Source organism: Heterodontus francisci, chromosome 8 (genome assembly GCF_036365525.1).
Source record: "Heterodontus francisci isolate sHetFra1 chromosome 8, sHetFra1.hap1, whole genome shotgun sequence".
NCBI classification, from domain to species: domain Eukaryota; kingdom Metazoa; phylum Chordata; class Chondrichthyes; order Heterodontiformes; family Heterodontidae; genus Heterodontus; species Heterodontus francisci.
Genome location: NC_090378.1, coordinates 57,533,017 through 57,548,931, shown reverse-complemented (window position 1 = coordinate 57,548,931; position 15,915 = coordinate 57,533,017). Strand labels below are relative to the sequence as shown.

General features: G+C 50.9%; 1 protein-coding gene across 1 annotated transcript; it reads right to left on the bottom strand.

Moving 5' to 3' along the window:
• Nucleotides 1-367: 367 nt before the first annotated feature.
• LOC137373197 (uncharacterized) lies at nucleotides 368-4,638 on the bottom strand. The gene is made up of 2 exons (XM_068038054.1): nucleotides 4,339-4,638; nucleotides 368-1,396 (listed from the first exon to the last, which is right to left on the bottom strand). The coding sequence occupies exons 1-2, from the start codon at nucleotides 4,636-4,638 to the stop codon at nucleotides 368-370; spliced, it is 1,329 nt and encodes a 442-aa protein (XP_067894155.1).
• Nucleotides 4,639-15,915: the final 11,277 nt, after the last annotated feature.

The following is a 15,915-nucleotide window of genomic DNA, read 5'->3' as shown; positions in this document are numbered from 1 at the left end:
GGCAGGATGGTCTGAGGCTGCTGGGCAGATGGTTTGAGGCTGCTGGGCAGGATGGTTTGAGGCTGCTGGGCAGGATGGTCTGAGGCTGCTGTACAGATGGTCTGAGGCTGCTGGACAAGATGGTCTCAAGCTGCGGTACAGTTGGTCTGAGGCTTCTGGGCAAATGGTCTGAGGCTGCTCTACAGTTGATCTGAGGCTGCTGGGCAGGATGGTCTGAGGCTGCTGGGCAGGATGGGCTATGGCAGCTGGGCAGGATGGTCTGAGGCTGCTCTACAGATGGTCTGAAGCTGCTGGGCAGATGGTCTGACTCTGCTGTACAGATGGTCTGAGGCTGCTGGGCAGGATGGCCTGAGGCTGTCTACAGATGCTATGAGGCTGCTGGGCAGATAATCTGTGACTGGGGCAGATGGTCTGGGGCTGCTGGGCAGATGGTCTGAGGCTGCAGGGCAGATGCTCTCAGGCTGCTGGGCAGGATGGTCTGAGGCTGCTGGGCAGATTGTCTGCGGCTGCTGGGCAGGATGGTCTGAGGCTGCAGGGCAGGATTGTCTGAGGCTGCTGGGCAGGATGGTCTGAGGCTGCTGGGCAGGCTGGTCTGAGGCTGCTCTACAGTTGATCTGAGGCTGCTGGACAAGATGGTCTCAAGCTGTGGTACAGTTGGTCTGAGGCTTCTGGGCAAATGGTCTGAGGCTGTTGTACAGATGGTCTGAGGCTGCTGGGCAGATGGTCTGAGGCTGCTGGGCAGATGGTCTGAGGCTGCTGGGCAGGATGGTCTGAGGCTGCTGGGCAGGATGGTCTGAGGTTGCAGGGCAGGATGGTCTGAGTTTGCAGGGCAGGATGACCTGAGGCTGCTGTACAGATGGTCTGAGGCTGCTGGGCAGGATGGTTCTGAGTCTGCTGGGCAGGATGGTTCTGAGGCTGCTGGGCAGGATGGTCTGAGGCTGCTGGGCAGGATGGCACTTGGGCTGCAGGGCAGGATGGCTCTGAGGCTGCTGGGCAGGATGGTCCAAGGCTGCTGGGCAGGATGGTCTGAGGCTGCTCTACAGATGGTCTGAAGCTGCTGGGCAGATAGTCTGAGACTGCTGGGCAGATGGTCTGAGGCTGCTGGGCAGGATGGTTCTGAGTCTGCTGGGCAGGATGGTTCTGAGGCTGCTGGGCAGGATGGTCTGAGGCTGCTGGGCAGGATGGCACTTGGGCTGCAGGGCAGGATGGCTCTGAGGCTGCTGGGCAGGATGGTCCAAGGCTGCTGGGCAGGATGGTCTGAGGCTGCTCTACAGATGGTCTGAAGCTGCTGGGCAGATAGTCTGAGACTGCTGAGCAGATGGTCTGAGACTGCTGGGCAGATGGTCTGAGGCTGCTGGGCAGATGGTCTGAGGCTCTTGGGCAGGATGGTCTGAGGCTGCAGGGCAGGATGGTCTGAGGCTGATGGGCAGATGGTCTGAGGCTGCTGCGCATGGTCTGAGGCTGCTGGGCAGGATGGTCTGAGGCTGCAGGGCAGGATGGTCTGAGGCTGCTGTACAGACGGTCTGAGCCTGCTGGGCAGGATGGTCTGAGGCTGCTGGGCAGGATGGCACTTGGGCTGCAGGGCAGGATGGCTCTGAGGCTGCTGGGCAGGATGGTCCAAGGCTGCTGGGCAGGATGGTCTGAGGCTGCTGGGCAGGATGGTCTGAGGCTGCTGGGCAGGATGGTCTGAGGCTGCTGGGCAGATGGTCTGAGACTGCATGGCAGATGCTCTCAGGCTGCTGGGCAGGATGGTCTGAGGCTGCTGTACACATGGTCTGAGGCCACTGGGCAGATGGTAGGCTACTGGGCGGAGGGTCTGAGGCTGCTTAACAGATGGTCTGAGGCTGCTGGGCAAGGTGGTCTGAGGCTGCTGTACAGATGGTCTGAGGCCACTGGGCAGATGGTAGGATACTAGGCGGAGGGTCTGAGGCTGCTTAACAGATGGTCTGAGGCTGCATAACAGATGGTCTGAGTCTGCTGGGCAAGGTGGTCTGAGGCTGCTGTACAGATGGTCTGAGGCCACTGGGCAGATGGTAGGATACTAGGCGGAGGGTCTGAGGCTGCTGTACAGACAGTCTGAGGCTGCTGGGCAGGATGGTCTGAGGCTGCTGGGCAGGATGGTCTGAGGCTGCTGGGCAGGATGGTCTGAGGCTGCTGTACAGATGGTCTGAGGCTGCTGGGCAGATGGTTTGAGGCTGCTCTGCAGATGGTCTGAGGCTGCTGGGCAGGATGGTCTGAGGCTGCTGGGCAGGATGGTCTACGGCTGCTGGGCAGATGGTGAGGCTGCGGGGTAGGATGGTCTGAGGCTACTGGGCAGTATGGTCTGGGGCTGCTGGGCAGATGGTGAGGCTGCTGGGTAGGATGGTCCGAGCTACTGGGCCTGATGGTCTGAGGCTGCTGGGCAGATGGTCTGAGGCTGCTGGGCAGATAGTCTGAGACTGCTGAGCAGATGATCTGAGACTGCTGGGCAGATGGTCTGAGGCTGCTCTACAGTTGATCTGAGGCTGCTGGGCAGGATGGTCTGAGGCTGCTGGGCAGGATGGGCTATGGCAGCTGGGCAGGATGGTCTGAGGCTGCTCTACAGATGGTCTGAAGCTGCTGGGCAGATGGTCTGACTCTGCTGTACAGATGGTCTGAGGCTGCTGGGCAGGATGGCCTGAGGCTGTCTACAGATGCTATGAGGCTGCTGGGCAGATAATCTGTGACTGGGGCAGATGGTCTGGGGCTGCTGGGCAGATGGTCTGAGGCTGCAGGGCAGATGCTCTCAGGCTGCTGGGCAGGATGGTCTGAGGCTGCTGGGCAGATTGTCTGCGGCTGCTGGGCAGGATGGTCTGAGGCTGCAGGGCAGGATTGTCTGAGGCTGCTGGGCAGGATGGTCTGAGGCTGCTGGGCAGGCTGGTCTGAGGCTGCTCTACAGTTGATCTGAGGCTGCTGGACAAGATGGTCTCAAGCTGTGGTACAGTTGGTCAGGCTTCTGGGCAAATGGTCTGAGGCTGTTGTACAGATGGTCTGAGGCTGCTGGGCAGATGGTCTGAGGCTGCTGGGCAGATGGTCTGAGGCTGCTGGGCAGGATGGTCTGAGGCTGCTGGGCAGGATGGTCTGAGGTTGCAGGGCAGGATGGTCTGAGTTTGCAGGGCAGGATGACCTGAGGCTGCTGTACAGATGGTCTGAGGCTGCTGGGCAGGATGGTTCTGAGTCTGCTGGGCAGGATGGTTCTGAGTCTGCTGGGCAGGATGGTCTGAGGCTGCTGGGCAGGATGGCACTTGGGCTGCAGGGCAGGATGGCTCTGAGGCTGCTGGGCAGGATGGTCCAAGGCTGCTGGGCAGGATGGTCTGAGGCTGCTCTACAGATGGTCTGAAGCTGCTGGGCAGAGTCTGAGACTGCTGAGCAGATGGTCTGAGACTGCTGGGCAGATTGTCTGAGGCTGTTGGGCAGATGGTCTGAGGCTCTTGGGCAGGATGGTCTGAGGCTGCAGGGCAGGATGGTCTGAGGCTTTTGGGCAGATGGTCTGAGGCTGCTGCGCATGATGGTCTGAGGCTGCTGGGCAGGATGGTCTGAGGCTGCAGGGCAGGATGGTCTGAGGCTGCTGTACAGACGGTCTGAGCCTGCTGGGCAGGATGGTCTGAGGCTGCTGGGCAGGATGGCACTTGGGCTGCAGGGCAGGATGGCTCTGAGGCTGCTGGGCAGGATGGTCCAAGGCTGCTGGGCAGGATGGTCTGAGGCTGCTGGGCAGGATGGTCTGAGGCTGCTGGGCAGATGGTCTGAGGCTGCTGTACACATGGTCTGAGGCTACTGGGCAGATGGTAGGCTACTGGGCGGAGGGTCTGAGGCTGCTTAACAGATGGTCTGAGGCTGCTGGGCAAGGTGGTCTGAGGCTGCTGTACAGATGGTCTGAGGCCACTGGGCAGATGGTAGGATACTAGGCGGAGGGTCTGAGGCTGCTTAACAGATGGTCTGAGTCTGCTGGGCAAGGTGGTCTGAGGCTGCTGTACAGATGGTCTGAGGCCACTGGGCAGATGGTAGGATACTAGGCGGAGGGTCTGAGGCTGCTGTACAGACAGTCTGAGGCTGCTGGGCAGGATGGTCTGAGGCTGCTGGGCAGGATGGTCTGAGGCTGCTGTACAGATGGTCTGAGGCTGCTGGGCAGATGGTTTGAGGCTGCTCTGCAGATGGTCTGAGGCTGCTGGGCAGGATGGTCTGAGGCTGCTGGGCAGGATGGTCAACGGCTGCTGGGCAGATGGTGAGGCTGCGGGGTAGGATGGTCTGAGGCTACTGGGCAGTATGGTCTGGGGCTGCTGGGCAGATGGTGAGGCTGCTGGGTAGGATGGTCCGAGCTACTGGGCCTGATGGTCTGAGGCTGCTGGGCAGATGGTCTGAGGCTGCTGGGCAGATAGTCTGAGACTGCTGAGCAGATGATCTGAGACTGCTGGGCAGATGGTCTGAGGCTGCTGCGCATGATGGTCTGAGGCTGATGGGCAGGATGGTCTGAGGCTGCTGGGCAGTATGGTCTGAGGCTGCTCTACAGATGGTCTGAAGCCTCTCGGCAGGATGGTCTGAGGCTGCTGGGCAGGATGGTCTGAGGCTGCTGGGCAGGATGGTCTGAGGCTGCTGGGCAGATGGTCTGAGGCTGCTGCGCATGATGGTCTGAGACTGCTGGGCAGGATGGTCTGAGGCTGCTGGGCAGGATGGTCTGAGGCTGCTCTACAGATGGTCTGATGCCTCTAGGCAGGATGGCCTGAGGCTGCTGGGCAGATGGTCTGAGGATGCTGGGCAGATAGTCTGAGACGGTTGGGCAGATGGTCTGAAGCTGCTGGGAAGATGGTCTGAAGCTGCAGGGCAGATGCTCAGGCTGCTGGGCAGGATGGTCTGAGGCTGCTGTCCACATGGTCTGAGGCCACTGGGCAGATGGTAGGCTACTGGGCGGAGGGTCTGAGGCTGCTCTACAGATGATCTGAGGCTGCTGGGCAGATGGTTTGAGGCTGCTCTACAGATGATCTGAGGCTGCTGGGCAGGATGGTCTGAGGCTGCTGTACAGACGGTCTGAGGCTGCTGGGCAGGATGGTCTGAGGCTGCTGGGCAGGATGGTCTGAGGCTGCTGTACAGATGGTCTGAGGCTGCTGGGCAGATGGTTTGAGGCTGCTCTACAGATGATCTGAGGCTGCTGGACAGGATGGTCTGAGGCTGCTGGGCAGGATGGTCTACGGCTGCTGGGCAGATGGTGAGGCTGCTGGGTAGGATGGTCTGAGGCTGCTGGGCAGTATGGTCTGAGGGTGCTGGGCAGATGGTGAGGCTGCTGGGTAGGATGGTCTGAGGCTACTGGGCCTGATGGTCTGAGGCTGCTGTGCAGGATGGTCTGAGGCTTTTGGGCAGATTGTCTGAGGCTGCTGGGCAGATGGTCTGAGGCTACTGGGCAGGATGGTCTGCGGCTGCTGGGCAGGATGGTCTGAGGCTGCAGTGCTGGATGGTCTGAGGCTGCTGGGCAGGATGGTCTAGGGCTGCTGGGCAGAATGGTCTGAGACTGCTCTACAGATGGTTTGAGGCTGCTGGGCAGATGGTCTGAGGCTGCTGGGCAGGATGGTCTGAGGCTGCTGGGCAGGATGGTCTGAGGTTGCAGGGCAGGATGGTCTGAGGTTGCAGGGCAGGATAACCTGAGGCTGCTGTATAGATGGTCTGAGACTGCTGAGCAGATAGTCTGAGACTGCTGGGCAGATGGTCTGAGGCTGCTGGGCAGGATGGTTTGAGGTTGCTGGGCAGGATGTCTCTGAGGCTGCAGGTCAGGATGGCTCTGAGGCTGCTGGGCAGGATGGCTCTGAGGCTGCTGGGCAGGATGGTCTGAGGCTGCTCTACAGATGGTCTGAGGCTGCTGGGCAGATGGTCTGAGGCTGCTGTACAGATGGTCTGAGGCTGCTGGGCAGGATGGTCTGAGGTTGCAGGGTGGGATGCTCTCAGACTGCTGGGCAGGATGGTCTGAGGCTACTGGGCTGGATGGTCTGAGGCTGCTTGGCAGGATGGTCTAGGGCTGCTCTATAGATGGTCTGAGGCTGCTCTACAGATGGTCTGAGGCTGCTCTGCAGATGATCTGAGGCTGCTGGTCAGATGATCTGAGGCTGCTGTACAGATGGTCTGAGTCTGCTGGGTAGATAGTCTGAGACTGCTGGGCAGATGGTCTGAGGCTGCTGTACAGGTGGCCTGAGGCTGCTGGGCAGATGGTCTGAGGCTGCTGGGCAGGATGACCTGAGGCTGCTGGGCAGATGGTCTGAGACTGCTGTACAGGGCCTGAGGCTGCTCGGCAGGATGGTATGAGGCTGCTGGGCAGGATGGCTCTGAGGCTGCTGGTCAGGATGGTCTGAGGCTGCTGGGCAGGATGGCTCTGAGGTTGCTGGACAGGATGATTTGAGGCTGCTCTACTGATGGTCTGAGACTGCTGTACAGGGCCTGAGGCTGCTCGGCAGGATGGTATGAGGCTGCTGGGCAGGATGGCTCTGAGGCTGCTGGTCAGGATGGTCTGAGGCTGCTGGGCAGGATGGCTCTGAGGCTACTGGGCTGAATGGTCTGAGGCTACTGGGCAGTATGGTGTGGGGCTGCCGGCCAGATGTTGAAGCTGCTGGGCAGATGTTCTGAGGCTGCTGGGCAGGATGGTCTGAGGCTTCTGGGCAGTTGGTCTGAGGCTGCTGGGCAGATGGTCTGAGGCTACTGGGCAGGATGGTCTGAGGCTACTGGGCAGGATGGTCTGAGGCTGCTGGGCAGGATGGTCTGAGGCTGCTGGGCAGGATGGTCTATGGCTGCTGCACAGTTGGTTAATATGCTGCCCGTTAATTGGCCAGCTAATGCGAGATCACTCTGAGAACAGGCGTCGGAGTTCCTCACCCCTTGCTTCCGGTCCCACCTTCCCCTCACTGCCAAGTCACATAAAATCCTATCCATGGAGTCTGTATTGAGCAGCTATTTGTCTCCATACACAAAGCATTGAACGATTTAAGGATAGACTGAACCAATAGATTATGCACAAGCAAACACAAATGGCATCTACAGTGGAGACTTCACTTACACAAGCCGTAGGCACATCTCTTACAAAAGTTTTCACTGCAGCTACGGAGGTTTATTGATCCAAATTGCAAAATTAAATTATGACCAGTTTCAACTTGATTGGAGAACAGTTGCCGGCAACTGCGAAGGAGGGATTTTGAGAACATATAACTCAGACGCTGGAGGTCATAAGGAGATCCCTGCAAGATGCTGTTACGTTTAACAAGTGCTCCACTCACTAATACAGAAGTGCATGTAAACACACAGGCCCTGAAACCATTGAGATGCCCTGTAATGACTTTAAAACAAAGCATAACATGAAATAACCCTTTGGAACTTTAATATACTTTGTGCCTTGTTTGCATGAATCCTGCTTCCAGTTTTCCCCTTGATCTCCGAGCACTGTATGGGACAGCTGCTTATATTATTCCTGTGCATGGGGTTTGCACTGTATAGTCACTTTACAGTTTGTGATTGAATTCTTGCTCTTTGGATCATTAAATACACTGTTTAATTTTTCAACCTTCACATATGCATATGATAGGCTGAAGCATTAAAATCTAACTAGCACAGTACGTTATAAATCATCCATTAACATGACTAGGTTAGCATTTTTGGAAGATGTGCATTTAATCATATACTCAAATTGTCTCAGTTGTTAAAGGGGAATATCACTGTGGAGTAGCAGCACTTTTGATGAAGGACATTCAACAACAGCAACAACAATTTGCATTTATTAGAACACCTTTAACATCGAAAAATGTCAAAAGCACTTGGCAGAGGCACGTGTAAAATTGATGCTGAGCTGAAGACAGAGATTAGGAAAGGTGACAAAAAGCTTGGTCAAAGAGGTGGACTTTAATTAAAGTCTTGAAAGAGGAGATGGATGTGGAGAGATGGTGTAGTTTAGAGAGGATATAGCAGAGAGTTGGAACTAAGTGACTGAAGGCAGAGTTGTCAATGTTGGAGTGCATGGGAGCAGGTGACGGATTCACAGGTGCCAGAGTCAGAAGAATGGAAACTTGGAGGGAGGGTGGGGTTGTAGAGTTGGAAGAGATTATAAAGATAGGGAGGGACAAGACTGTGGAAGAATTTAAACACAAGAGTGAGAATTTGAACCAATATAGGTTAGTGAGGAAGAGAGTGGCAGAAGGAGAACCTCAAAGCCTGCACATGTTCACATACAAAATGGACATTCTGCTCTTAATAGGGTTGTTTAGATCATCACACATAAAGGTAGGAGACTAGCAGAATCATAATCTGGTCCTCAGGAAATCTCTCAAAAATCTTCCACACCTACTCCTTCCATTCGGGCAACAGTAAAGTGCACACAAGGACAACATTGTGCACCAGTACATTGGGCAAAAGGCAAAATTACAGAGGTATCACCTACCAGACACATTGGTCAGAGCTTTAACCTGACAAGGTGAGTGGGTTTGTAAGTAGGTAGTAGGTTAAAAGTGCTGAAATTGGGAAACTGACAGAAATTTTCTGACTTCCACCTTTAACCTGAACTTGATCTGCAGCACCTGGGAAAATTCCGTGGGTGGGTGGGTCGGCAGTTTAAGTATGTAAACTGCTAACTATCTGCTTCTTTAACCCTGAATTCTGACTTTAGTTGTGTGGGCATGGGTTCCCCGAGCTTCCTGGAACTCTCCCGGGAAAACAAGGCAAGGGGCCTGCGGAATTTAAGGGGGCTGAACAAATGACAGGCAAGAAATGCTTTAAATATTGATATCTTGCACCTGCTTCCCAGCATGGGTGAAAGGCTTTTGCTCACAGGACTTGTTCTGAGAGTGTTCTTTCACTGCTTTGCAGGTATTTCCACCACTTTTGCTATTTTGGATTGGCCTACACTTTCCAACTATCCAACCAGCAACACCATCACCAACAGCACCAAGAGTAGTGCCAGCAGGAGCAGCAGCTTTCTTTTCAATAGTTATCACGTCACAGGAGAGAGGAGATGAGCATAGAGCTCCAGCTGACAGGAGGCATTAACCTCAACACATGGTTGACAGGTAGAGGATAAGCTTCCTTGACATGACTGAGCACCAGTGCCTCAGGAGGCTCAGAGTTTCCCATCAGGTGGTCACTGACATTTGCAGCCTTCTAGAAGAAGACCTCCTGCCAAATGGACCAGGAGGGCATGGATTGCCAATGGCTGTCAAAGTCACCACAGCCCTTAATTTCTTATCCTCTGGTTGCTTCCATGGATCTGCAGATGAAATTTGTAGAATCTTGCCATCTGCTGACCACAAATGCATCTCGCAGGTGATGGATACCGTGTTTGCCAAGGCTGAAACTTATGTGTAATTCTCAACAGATGAGGCCACTCAGAATGAACAGGTGCCTGGCTTTGCCACTCTGGTTGGCTTCCAACAAGTCCAGGGAGACATCGACTGCACGCACGTGGCAATCAAGACACTCCCCAAATCACCCTGGAGTCTTCATCAACCAAAAGGGATTCCCCTCCATCAATGTTCAGTTCATCTACAACCACAAAAAGATCATCATACGCATTTGTGCAAGATTCCCAGGGAACTGCCATGATGCTTTAAATCAGCACCAGTCAACCTCCCTGAGATTCACACCTCAAAAGCAGAGTTAGTGGATAGTTCCTTGGAGGCAAGGGCTACTGGTGAAGACATGACTGATGACACCTGTGAGGAGCTCAAACAATGATGCCCAGAAAACGTAGAACAGAAGCCATCTGACCACCAGAGCTGTTATAGAGCAAGCAATTGGGATGCTGAAGATGTAATTCAAGCACCTGGACTGATCTTGGGGGGTGGTGGGGGTCTTACCATGCTTCACAATGCAAAAGCCACTTGGCAGGCTGCAGGCAAAAATGGACAAAACTGGATAATGGAGCTTTGAAATAAGGTTTATGGTGCGCAAACATGAAACAGAAAGATAACACTGAAACATTGTGTTCAACGCCCAAGTGAATTCCTTGTGCAACTACAAATCCTTTAATAAAAGCAAAATACTGCAGATGCTGGAAATCTGAAATAAAAACAAAAAATGCTGGAAATACTCAGCAGGTCTGGCAGCATCTGTGGAGAGAGAAACAGAGTTAACTTTTCAGGTCTGTGACCTTTCATCAGAACTGGCAAAGGTTAGAACTGTAATAGATTTAAGCAAGTGAAGCAGGCGTGGGGGGAAGGGAATGAAAGGGAAGGCATGTGATAGGACAGAGGACAAGAGAGATTAAATGACAAAGGTGTCATGGGACAAAGCAAAGGGAGTGTTAATGGTGTGGTGAAAGACAAAACATTAGTCCAGAGAGAGTGTTAATGATTGAATAATAGACAGCTCTGTCCAAAAGCCCAAACATGAAAAATCAAGTTTAAGGCAGGCACATGGTTCAAAAATAAAATAAAATAATAATAAAAAAGGCCAGTTATGCTCTGAAATTATTGAACTCAATGTTGAGTTCGGAAGGCTGTTGAGTGCCTAATCGGAAAATGAGGTGCTGTTCCTCAAGCTTACGTTGATGTTCACTAGAACACTGCAGCAGACCAGGGACAGAAATATGGATTTGAGAGCAGGGTACTGAATTGAAATGGCAAGCAACCGGAAGCTTGGGGTTATGCTTGCGGACTGAACGGAGGTGTTCTGCAAAGCGGTAACCCAATCTGCGTTTGGTCTCCCCAGTGTAGAGGAGACTGCATTGTGAGCAGTGAATACAGTATACTAAATTGAAAGAAGTACAAGTAAATCAGTGCTTCACCTGGAAGGAATGTTTGGGGCCTTGGATGGTAAGTGCGACTTTTCAGATGCCAAGCTAGCAGAAAGAATCACCAAGCTGATGATTGCATCCACATCGATTGATCCATTTCAGAAAGACCTGTTAGATAAATCCTAAGTTTGCAGCATTGATGAACTGCTTAAGGACGGACACAAATATGAAGCCATTATTGCGGGCCGACTGAGTCTACAAGATCTATGTACAATCTCAATGATGAATACACTGATGAGAGTATCCAAGCCTGGGAAGCCGTGCAAGAGATGTGGACTTCTACATGCGCCAAAGAGTTGCCCAGCATTCTTTGATTTCTGCAAAGCATGCTGCATGAAGGGTCACTGGCAGAGACAATGCAGAAGAGTTAAGGCTGAAGGAGCTGTGAGGAGTCACGCAAAGATTCCAGTGGATCACAAGCAGACAGTACCTTCCGGCAGCAGTAAAGACCACAGCAGATTTGACAGGCAAAGCACACAAAGCGGACAGTAGCAATGACAAGCAAACTGATGAGTGGCTGGGTGAGCACACTTTCCATACCATCCGTATCATAGAACACACAGATGTAATTTCACCATCTGAAGTTTTTGCCACGATCCAGATCATTTGTCCACAAAAAGTTGGCAAACATTCGTTATTGGCCAAAATAGATACAGGGTGAGCTCAAACACACCTCCTCTGCGGATTCTACATTAAATGTACCCAAACAAATGGAAGGCCATGGCGAAACCAACTGCTGTAAAATTGTCTGCATATGGATCAGCGATTCCGTGCTTAGGATCCATTGTGATAGAGTGTAAATATAACTAGCCACCCTGGATGTCACAAACGTTCCCCATCGTAGAGCCAAAAGACCCAGTGATCGCATGTCTACCAGCATGCTAAGATCTAACCTTGGTGACGATACATGGGAACAGCTAGGTGCAGGAGGGCAAACCAGTATCGGAGGATACGCCCATCACTTCAGTCAGCATTCAAACAGCACAGTACCCAGATTGCTTTGATAGAATTGGCAGCTTCAAGGGAGCCACAAGTTTACATCTAAGAGACGATACCATGCCATCAATTGACCCACCACTCAAATGCTGAATCCACTTTCAGTGCAAGTTGAAAGTTGAACTGGACGAGATGGAAATCAATGGGATCATCAGAAAGGTACAAGAACACACCCATGAGTGCAGCTCAATCACATATGTAGTCAAGAAAGATGGATCACTTAGAGTCTGCCTAGATCCGAGAAGGTTGAACAAAGTGCTCAAGCGTTGTCCACACAAGATTCCCACACTGGAAGAGATTAACCCGAAATTTGCAGGAGCCAAATATTTCTCAAAAATAGAAGCAAAGAATGGTTATTGGTCAGTATGTTTGGCTGAAAAGTCTCAAGAGTTGACTACATTCTGTACCCCATTCAGTTGGTATTGTTTTCAATGTCTTCCTTTTGTGCTATCAATTAGCCAAGATGTCTTTCAGGTGTATATGGATCGTATTACTTGTACTGTATCAGGTTGCATAGTGGACGAGATTGCCATAGTGGGAAGGACAAAACAGGAGCATGACAGAAATCTATAACTCCTGATGCAAGCGGCATGCAAAAAAGGGCTGGTAATTAAGAGTCACATATGCAAGATTAATGTACAACAAGTCAACTTTTTTGGGTCAATATACTCGAGTACAGGTAGTCGTCCTGACCCCAGCAAGCTGCAGGATGTTCATGTGATGCAAACACCCCAAGATAAGGCGGATCTCCAACTTTGTTTAGGTTTCTTCAACTTTTTATCTTCATATATTCCAATTTTTTGTGCAGAAAGCGTTGTCTCTATGGGAATTATTGAAGAAGGAGGTGCATTTTCTTTGGTACCAAAACTACCAATATCTTTTTCCAGGAACTGAAGAAATCGATATTGGAAGCATTGTTGTTACAATTTTATGACCTCAGAGAAGTGACCATTCTCAAAATGGGCGCATCCCAGAAAGAAATAGGAGCATGCATCTTGCAGAAAGGCAAGACCATTGCATTCGCATCAAAATCTTTGTCTACAGCGCAGCCAACCATTCGAACATTGAGAGAGAAATGTTAGCCTTGGTGTATGGAATTATGCATTTTGACACATACCTATTCAGGAAGAGATTTGTGGTAGAAACAGACCACAAACCACTCAAGGTGATTTGGAAGAAGCCATTGACTAGCACGCTGCCGAGATTGCAGTGCCTATTGGTAAAAATACAGGGTTACAACTGCATTGAGCGTACAAATCTGGCAATCTGATGATTATGTCTAACATACTAAGCAGGTCACCCAATTCGGCAAAGACTGCAGAAGTAAACGTCGATTTACAAGTTTATTTGATAGACATGGAGCTACAGGATGTATTCCATGTGGCTCTGATGAACTTTGCGCTGCAGAAATGTCAACTATTGCCGGTTGAGACAGCAAAGCATCCAACAGTACAGCATCTTTGGAACACATTCATGGAAGAATGGCCAGACTTCATTCAAGATGTCCATGAGCACGTGAGACAGTATTTAGGCATACCAAGACGTACCTGGTATATCCAGGGGAGTTATTTTTAAAGGTCATCATACTGGAAACATTGAGACGTGACATATTACAACAACAATATCAATCTCATATGGGCATTGATCGAACCAGAAGACGAGCCAGAGAAACAATGTATTGGACAGGCATCCACAACGACATTGAGGTCACAGTGAAGCGGTGCGCAGCATGCCAAGGAAAACTGCCAAGTCAGCAAAAGGAACTGCTCATTCCTCACGAGTGCCTACTCATCCATGGGCCAAGATTGCACCCTATTTATTCCACGTCCATCGGGATGTTTTCTTAGTTGTCACTGATTACTTCTCAAAGTATCGTATCATCCATCAATTGCACAATATGTCGAGTACAACGGTCGCCGAAACATGAGTGCCATTTTTAGTCTATTTGGAGCACCCAGGGAGGTCATATCAGACAATGGACCTCAGTTCACAGGGAAGCCATTCAGGCACATGTGCGAAAAGTGGGGCATTGACCACACTACGTCATCTCCACACTACCCAACATCCAATGGCATGGCCGAGAAAATGGTTCGTACAGTGAACTCACTAATTCAGAAGTGTGGGAAAACAAAGCAGGATCTACACGTTGTATACTTCAGCTCAGAGCCATTCCTCTGAGCACAACAATACCCTCAATGGCGGAACTATTACTCTGCAGGCCAGTACGTACAAAACTACCTCACTTCCATCACTCAACCCTTCCAGAAGTAAAAGAGGCATTTTTGGAAAAACAGGGGAGGATGAATGATGTGCATGACAGGAAAGAAGGTAAAGAATTGCTAGTTCTAAGGATAGGACAGCAAGTAAAAGTTCAGCATCCAACAGAAGTAACATGGATCTGTCCAGAGCCAAGATCATACGAGCTCAGTACACCCAGTGGAGTAACTATGAGAAGAAACAGAGGGTAAATCAAAGAAGTACCTCATTCTTAACATCCAGGTAACTCCATTGCATCTAGGACAAGGTCCAAGACCACATTCCATGAAACATCCAAGCATCCTACTCCCACAGATCACTGTGAGAAAATCCAATAACCGCAGGCCAACATTACAGTTACTAAGTCAGGGTGTGTGAGCCAACCGCCACAAAGATTTAGAGACTTATAACCCTATGAGTTTTCTAGCTCATCATTCTGTAATGTATAGACACACAGTTTTCTTACATTGTAAATAGTTGCGTTTACTTGTAAGTGGGAGCTTTTTAGTTCTAGAGAAGGGGGATGTTGCAGTACACCTTTAAGTGGGTGTGGTTACATTTTCAATACACTTTGCTAGAGAGGAAATGATGTAACATACCATGTGACTGAGTCTTACTGTGCTGCTGATCATCAAACAGACCAGGCTTGTACAGATGTTCTTTTGCAATATAATGCCATGCTACTACCCTCAATATAGGAACCCACTATTCAAGTGTTCACTGACCACTGATGCGTGGTCAGTGCCTTGATATCCAAAGTCATAGTAAGCACAACGAAAAGAAAACACAACAGTTCTTAGAGAGGGATGGGTGCACCTGCAAGATGTGTCGGTACGAGAAGTGAGGTACAAGAGAAGGCTTGGGAAGGCAGAGTGAGGGGACTTGGGGTTAGATGTACATTAGGATGTGGTTGAATGTTCCATGAAATAATCTTTCCTGTCCTGATTAGATCATTGAACCTCTTCGAGCACTATATCCAGGAGCATGGCACCACACTCCTGCTGCTGACTTCCTTAGTCACTTCCAACTATGCCTTCTTGGGCAGACTTCTTCTTTCTGTCCACAGGGAACAGAATCTCCTTGCAGACCCTTACAGCCCACAGTCTCATGCCCAGAGACCCATCGCTGAAGCGTGGTGCTGCCTTGCTGCGTGGTCAGTGCCTTGATATCCAAAGTCATAGTAAGCACAACGAAAAGAAAACACAACAGTTCTTAGAGAGGGATGGGTGCACCTGCAAGATGTGTCGGTACGAGAAGTGAGGTACAAGAGAAGGCTTGGGAAGGCAAAGTGAGGGGACTTGGGGTTAGATGTACATTAGGATGTGGTTGAATGTTCCATGAAATAATCTTTCCTGTCCTGGTTAGATCATTGAACCTCTTCGAGCACTATATCCAGGAGCATGGCACCACACTCCTGCTGCTGACTTCCTTAGTCACTTCCAACTATGCCTTCTTGGGCAGACTTCTTCTTTCTGTCCACAGGGAACAGAATCTCCTTGCAGACCCTTACAGCCCACAGTATCATGCCCAGAGACCCATCGCTGAAGCGTGGTGCTGCCTTGCTACTTTGTGGATCCATTTCTGTAGCTAGTGGCTCTGACTGAAGACTTCTACTATGCTTTAAGTCTGATCTTCATATGGTCCCTTTAGATACTTGAGCTAAAATAGATTGATGCAGGTCGTCATCATGTTCACTCACTCCAATTGGTCTGGAAATCTGGAAGTCAGATGCAAATATAGTGGCTGTGTTAAAAAGCCACTGACAAGTGTGCTGCTGCAAATTCTGGGTTCCCCATACGCTGCCGGGCTTCCCACAGTGTAAGCAGGTCTGAAACTCATTGTACTCATACGCTGATATGTTAGTGAAGAAAAATAGTTAGCACTGTAAAGATTGC